The sequence below is a fragment of the Pterocles gutturalis genome, unplaced genomic scaffold (genome assembly GCF_000699245.1).
Source record: "Pterocles gutturalis isolate BGI_N339 unplaced genomic scaffold, ASM69924v1 scaffold14504, whole genome shotgun sequence".
NCBI lineage: Eukaryota > Metazoa > Chordata > Aves > Pterocliformes > Pteroclidae > Pterocles > Pterocles gutturalis.
The window spans coordinates 19,123-26,951 of NW_010133453.1; the positions used below are offsets into that span (position 1 = coordinate 19,123).

A 7,829-nucleotide genomic window follows, 5' to 3' on the forward strand; every position below is an offset into this window, starting at 1 on the left:
TCTACTGGAGGTCCACCTCGTAATCCACACACCCCTCCAGCCTCGAGTGGCCCAAAAACCTCCCGCTCTCCCCTGGTGCTGGCCCTGAAGCTGTACCCTGGGCAAAGTTACCGAAACATATTCATCTGAACCCAGAATGATTGCCCATGAAAGATGTAAAAATTCTCTCTCTGCTAGTGAGCCAAAGATTCACAGGCTAGAACTGCTCAGTGAAGGCTACTGCCAAGCCAAACATGAAACCTGTTAAGCAAAAGTCACCATATAATGGCAAAAATGAGGTGATTGCTCCCGAGACTGAGCGAGTACACTGCTCGCTTCAGGCATTTCTTATTCCAGAAACAGGGCAGAGCAGACTGGAAGATTTTTTCTTTCTTCCACTTTGCCCTAGTTCCCAGCACACAGGCAGCATCTACTAGAAATCAGAAATGGTCCCTTAAATTTACAGTGCCTCTTTGAAGATATTTCCAGTCATTTTAGCATGATAGTTTTTTCCTAGAGTTGGGTTTGTGGCAGCCCTATTCAGAGGTGGTGGTCAGACTAAATCAGTGAAGGGGTCAAAGGGTGCAATCCACATAGAAAGTGAGCAAAAGACTGAAAAAGCAATTCACGAGGTAGTATTCCCACTGTAGGAAAACTGCCTATGGGAAACAGGTCCTTCTGAATTGTCAGTCCCCTTTGTGCTTGACTCACTGCATGTCTGGTGGCTTCCAAGAAGCCTATGTAGAGAAGCCAGCTCTACTACCTTCCTCCTTCTCCTCTTCTTCCTCCTGTCTCTCTGCAAGTAGAGTTTTTGACTCAGTCTTTTGGCTCACTCACTTTAACTGAACGCACCAGTGTTCTCCTACTGAAAGACGCATCTTCTCACATAAACAAGCTAAGAAATCCTTTACTTAATTTTAGCTTTCTGTGACATTGGTACACAATTTTATTTTTTAAAAATTATTTCACCAAAAAAAAGCCAATCTATGAGCCAGGTTTGGAAGAAACGTTATTTTTTTTTCAAACTGCTGTCAAGTTGGCAGGGTTAGCATTACTCCACATTATCTGCCAAAAGTTGAGAGTAAACCAGTGAAGGTCAGTAGTCAGATACTATCTCCTCGGTTTTACTACAAGTACCAATGTTTTATGCAGAGGCTGGAAAGGATTCTTTTGTAAACTTGTCAGTGTTGATAAAACATTTATTTTTGCACAGAACTTTCTTCTGCCCCCATGCTCGGGAATTATCATTTCTACCTCTCTTCTCTCTGGCCCTGAGAACAAGCAGCCCTGCTCCTCTCCCAGAGAGGTGGTTATCATTGCTTCGAAGCTAAAACAGGTATTATTATGGCCCTACATGAAGCGGTCAAGTAAAGTTTTGGTCCAAAAGTAGAAGACTCCGACCAGAAATTAAAACCATTAGTTAGTTATCAATAACAAAAATAAAGTATATTTTTAATTGGGGAAAAAAAAAGCTAAAAGGGATGTTAAACTCTAGCAGGCCTGGTTAAACTGTCAAGGCTTACAGAGTTATGCTGAAGTTTTAGATTAAGCATTTAAGGCTGGTATACAAAATTATATGTCAATTTGCTCATCTATTCCAGCTTTATGTTTAAGATTTTCCCCAGAGCTTTTGCAGTAAGCAAAGGGAAATACTGTTTGCTTTGAATCTTCATTAGTACAAGATCTGTTAGAACTGTTAGCAAAAACAGTTAATAGAGGTCCAAAGAGTTTTAGCTAACCCCCAGGTAAACATTTCAAGGATATGAAAGTGTTAGTGAAATCTCCCTTTTCTCAGCCAATTAAGAACGCCAGCAAAATCTCCTTACTAACTCAAATACCACTGAAGAAATCAGGTTTGACCAGTTCCTTAGAGTGCATGAACAGAGAAATTTGTATATAGGCAACTACAGAACGCAGGCTGACAGAACTCGCACTTAGAAGAGATGTAATCACTAAGTAGGGAAACCAGCCAGGGTTCAGTCAGAGGTGGTGCTGCTCTGACGAGACAAAACTGGAAAAATGGGAGCCCTTTTAATGCCAGCCCAAAAGGCATCTGTGATCCTCTGCAGTTGCATAGAATCATACAGAATCGTCTAAGTTGGAAAAGACCTTTAAGACCATTAAGTCCAACCATTAACCCAACACTGCTCAATCCACCACTAAATCATGTCCGCAAGTGCCACATCTGCACGTCTTTTAAATACCTCCAGGGACGGTGACTCAACCAGTTCCCTGGGCAGCCTGTTCCAATGCTTGACAACCCTTTCAGTGAAGAAATTTTTCCCAATATCCACAATCTTACAACTCTAAATGATTTGTTCTATTCAAAGCTTACTTAAGCTAAACAACTAATATTTCTTAACAAGTGTTACACAAGGAGTTGCTGGTAGGGCTGAAAAACTAATGAATTCCTCAACCTCAGACCTCCAGTCAAACCACAAAAACCTAGCTTGTGCTCAAAAGCACCACTGTACTTGTGAACTGAGGCTGTGTAAATGACAAAGACCTGCCTGAGTACAGGCTGCAAGTCGATTTTGCTTGGTCCTTGCCAAAACTCTAGCCATGCAATGTCCTCTATGCCTCTGGGAGATGGCTCCTCTTTCTGTTACTTCCCTGTTCTCTTCGTCTCGGTAAAAATACTTTGTGGGCTTTGTGAGCACCTCACTAGTTGTACAGCAATCCTGCAAGGTGACATCAATTAAATGCTTCCACAGTGCCTGGGTGCGGGACAGCACACATATAAGGGTTCAGCGTGAGCCTCTTGCCCCGAGGAGATGTCTGCAGGCGTTTCTCAAATTGGTCTCACTACCACTCTGAGGTCTACCTGGCCAGATACCCACTACAGCAAGTCATAATAACTGACTGTCTCCTCTGTTAGAGGATTACTTCCCACAGCTGCCTCTCTTCCTTCACAATGGGTTGTCTTCATCCTCATGGCTTTAACCCTGCATTTTTCAGCTGCAGGGTCACAGCACTGGCAGTGGCTTTCAGAAACTCCCTGCTGACCTTTAAACTCCTTTCTCTCACAAGAATCTCTGAACATTTCTTGTGTCCCCTTACGTGTGAAACAAACTGCCAGAAGAAAAAAAAACTGTACCACCAGAAATTCATCAGCTTTAGAATCCTTCTGTAAGGTCACCATAGGAAGAGGTCTTACGAGACGCTGCCACTAACAACAGCCAAGCCAGTAGCAAGCTCAACTTTGTTCTCATTTTCTCTGTGCAACAAGATGGATTTTGTTACCCTACAATCCCTAGCAAATGTTTCTTCTTGTTATGTATTACATCTACCATTAAGCTCTGTTTGCTAACTGGGTGTAAAACACAGTAAGTCTTAACTATGTTTACACTCCACCAAGTTTAGCAGAGACCACATCCCACGTGAAATCGTAACTGTTCTTTGCGACACCTAGGAATAACATACAGAAAATGAGTGTGTCCTACATCTTGTTTTGCATAAAATTCCTTCTACAAAATGGAAAACAGACTATTAGGTTCTGTAGCAAACGTCTGCATGGCCAGCAAACAGAGGCATTTCTGTGAAGAGCAGCTCTCTATCTGTACAAGTGCTGGCCACCCCGTAGAAGATGCTGGAACAAGGGCCTAAGCTTAGCTCACTGCCTGCAAGCTGCAGTTTCTTGCAATGAGGTGGGAAAAAAATCATTGCTTCCATGACAATGGTACAGGACTTCCAAATAAAGTGAGACGGTACGTGGAGAAGTCCTTCACACTAATTAGTGACAATCAGATACAGTCAAAACTGTTGAGGGTTTTCCTGACAGTATAAGAATCACCATTGTTTATCTTTTTTAAAATACAGTTTAGGAATGTAGTGTTTCTCTTTAATTCAAAGAAGTTGGCAGGAATGAATGCTCCTTAAAGGGTGCAGCATGATGGGAACCTAATACAAGGTAAAGTGAGAATGTTAACCAGAAACCCTTCCTGTGAAAGGTGTACTGATGAGGAAGGGGCCTGACCCCTGCACTGGAGACCTGTACCCTGTAAATGTGTGGGATTGCTGGTGGTGACCTTTATTGGCTTCCTGAATCTTATTTGCACCTTTAAGCATGTGAAGAACCTGAGACCCCAAAACCCAGGAAGAATGAACGACACACAGCTGAGCTAGTCTTTCACAGGTGGTGAATGTTTCATAGGCTGGTCCCACTCATCCAGTGAGCTGTAAAGGACATTTGTCTATTTAAATGGTGACTGCTGAGAACTGCTGGCACTGAATGAAGCTGGGGCTGTGACTTTCTGCCTGTCTGTTATGAAGTACTATTGGCAACGAAGGCACTCCAGTCAGTCACTTTATCTATGAGTTACGAGGGGTAGGATTTGTTGGCTTGGGCCTTTAGTGTTCTTGGTAAATGGGAATGCAAGAAACATCCTCAAGAAGGGAAAAGCAGGGGTGAAAGTGGAAAAGCTGCAAAGATAGAAAGCACTGCAATCACAATCTTAGGTTGTGGTCACACCTAAACCCTGAGCAAGCCTGGATCAGGCAGGGATTAAGATTGGGCTCCTCACAGGAAACCTGCCTGCTGTAGCACATGGTGCTGGGAATTGCATGGTCTCTGGACTCATCTTTGCTAGAAGAGGAAAGACTTTCCTTGTTAATGAACGCAGATTTGCAAACAGCAAACACCCTCACAAATACAAGGAAGTACAGGTGTGGGCGTGAGTGCTGTGGTTTTCTTTAAGCATGTAATTTAAATGAGATGAATGTTGCATTCTCAGCAGTCTTTGTTCTGACTTACTAAAATGTGTGAAAACTTCAAATTGCTTTGTCCCTGATAGTAACTACCATATGGCTAAAAACAAATTCCCTGTGTGGATACACCCAGAGCTACTAATCTAATATGCAACAAGTGCCAGGAGGCACTTCTGCATGCAAGCAATTGTTAACATCTAGATAGTAAGAAATTCTACAGCTCTGTTCACAAGATCAAAAGTGCTGTTTCAAAGTAAAACTGAATTATCTCTAGCCTCTGTGCATCTGGTTTTGAACAGTATTCTCTTATTATTACTGCTCTCTGTCCTGAAGTAGTTGTGTTTGATAATAACATGGCTTCTGGAACCCTTTGAGATGAAAGCAGTCCAGAACAGAGCATGTAAGTCCCTATAGAGAAAGTCGCTGACAAACAGCAATTTCCTTTGGGTAAAGAAGTTGCTCTCACATCGCTATTATTCTAGCCTGAAAGACCCATTTTAGGAAAGAGTTACAAAGTGCAATACCAAGAAGAAGAAATTCTTCACCTACCAGACGATCAGCAGAAAATACGAAGTCTCCTCTACTGGATTTCCTGAAAAAAGGTAATAATTTCTATTTTAAATTGGGGAATAATTTTAAGAACATTGCTTAAATATAATTTTAATTCAAGGACAATATATTCTCAAGGCAGTTCAGAGAAAAGTCTTCTACCATATATCCAATTTATCCCCCAGTGATTCTGCTTCGTGGGTTTCCTGCTTGGTGGTAAAGACTGAGATGCTGTGAGGTTTGCCTCTTACTCCTGGCAACGTTGCTGCACTGTACCAGTAGCAATTAAAGCATGAAAACCTAAGGATGATATTCTGTAGGCTTTCCATTGCACTACCATTCCAGCTCAGTTCCAGAACACCTCACACGCTCAGATATGCACCAACCTGCTACATTCCCTACAGCTCTGAGCAAGAGAGCTTTGCTCTGTCTGTTCCCAAGTCATCCAGAAACCTCAGGACAATGAAAATGCTGATCCCAAGTCCTGAGACTGAGTTAACACACCTGATAAGCAGGATATATATTGTATCTTATCTGGAATTAATTCATAGTGTGACTAGATTAGTGAATTTGAGACTAAAATGAGCAGGGATTAACAAGTATTCCCATGAAAACACCTCTTATTAGCTTGGGTGCAACTTTTTGCTTGTGTGACTGCACAGCTTTTGGCCCTTTCAGAAGACAGAATAAGCTTGCTTCCTCCTGCTGCATCCCGTGTAAGTATGCCATGATGAAAGTCTGAATTTTAAAAGGAGATTTTAACACCTTGCTTCACACATCAGGACCAACTCTCACTACACAAGAGTAGGGCAAATTTCCAGTTAAGGAGACAACACTTACAGTATGCTAGCCTTAAAAACGCTCAAGACAAAGCATCAACATCATAAGCAGGTACTTTTTAGTGAAATTTTCTATTAACCACAACAGGCATGCCCCTCTCTCATTTTCAAACCATGATACTCTCCTTAGATACCATAAGGAGACTTTTGCATTTAATCTCCAAGATTCTGCTACATCTTATATTTACGTAAGTCAAGAAGTTTGTCTGCTTATTTCCTGGGCAACGGTAACTTAGCTGCACTAAAAAAAAAGTTTTAAAGAGTGCCAGCCTAATCTGATTTCTTTCCTTGTGCTAATAACATATATATATTATTTTTATATATATATATTTATCATCTAACAATCATACAAACTGATTTTATTAAGATTTTTGAAGGGATTCATATTTCCATCTGTAGTATGTAAGAATGTTTTTTAAAAAGGTGTGTAGGTGGTCCATCAAGGTTCTTCCAGACTAGACTACGGCATTTCAGAAAATTTAGCCATATTTCGTGAATGGTTGGTAAGACAAACAAAACAAGCTCAAGACTGCAGTTTTGACTGCGAAGTGATCCATATTTAGAGTGAATACAATGAGTTATTAATACAGATTACTAGGCTTTAAATTAACTACGCTGTCCTTGCAGAGGGAGACAGATGTTTTTATGCACAGTTCACTGAACACCCTTAGCCAGTCCATGCCTGTTTTTTGAGGGAAGGAGTACAACAGAAAACAAGGGTGCATAAAAATGAGAGACAAATAATAATACAAATGAAAATAGACCTCTTGTACACCAGCAGCTGGAAAGCTGTGACCAGATTTCAAGCCCCACATCATATGCGAATTGCTAGGGGCCAGAAAAAAAAGGCTGATGTGAAAACACCGTAACTATTCACCTTAAATACCAGAGAGAAGTATAGAAAGTAATGATCAAAGGCAGACTGGAAACTTTTTCAGTTTCTTAATGAAGTAACAAGGCAACATCTAAAAACGCGAGGCATTAAAACCTGACTGTTGTAGCACACGGCTAACAATGCAAAACTGTGTTAAACAACATAAATTAGTTTCATTATGGAGGTACAGAAGCATGACTGATGTACAATTAAAGTCATGTGCATGTCTTAAGAGGCGAGAAGAAATGTTTTTTTGGGAATGTACTGTAATATAAGCTAACTGCAGGATTTCTTCCTGCTTTAGCACCTGGTAGGAGTTACAACCACTGACAGGGCTGTAGGCTATGTGGGTATGCGGGCCATGTCTGACATGCTTTAGTAATTCCTGCTTCTCTAGTTACCTTACGGAAGATATCCAGGGTACTGTGAAGGCAAGACTGAAAAAAGCTTCCTCCCTAAACAGAATTTGTAAAAGGCCTTTAAGAAAACTCAAGCCACTGGACAAACTGTTGCCATTAAGGGCAGATGATGTAGCTGGGAAACAGGACCACGTTCTACCAGCAGCACTTCAGTACTTACTGTACTTCAGTACTTTTCTTTTTTTTTTCTGTGCCTGGGCTGGGAAGATGCTATGTGAAAGGGATCTCACCCTTCTCCCCTGCAGTAGTCATCTTTACTCATCACAGGTGAGTTACATACTCCTGAATCATCCTACTCCGTATAGCAGTCAGCACTGCGTGTCCTACCACTTCACTGTCTTCATTTCTATACCATTCACTCAGTTCCCGAGGGAATGCAAAGCCTTAGCAGAACACAACAGAATGATCTCATGTAACAGCCACATTAACCCCTAAATACCTACATTTAAATCCTGACTGTTG

General features: G+C 41.4%; 1 protein-coding gene across 1 annotated transcript in view; it reads right to left on the reverse strand.

The window, feature by feature from the left end:
• The window catches only part of UPRT (uracil phosphoribosyltransferase (FUR1) homolog (S. cerevisiae)), a gene marked incomplete at its 5' end in the record, with an annotated part of 10,644 nt that extends 5,366 nt beyond the window's left edge, over nucleotides 1-5,278 (reverse strand). The window contains one exon of the mRNA XM_010081242.1: nucleotides 5,236-5,278. Within this exon, the coding sequence (XP_010079544.1) occupies nucleotides 5,236-5,278 (43 nt within the window). The remainder of the gene's footprint in view (nucleotides 1-5,235) is intronic.
• Nucleotides 5,279-7,829: the final 2,551 nt, after the last annotated feature.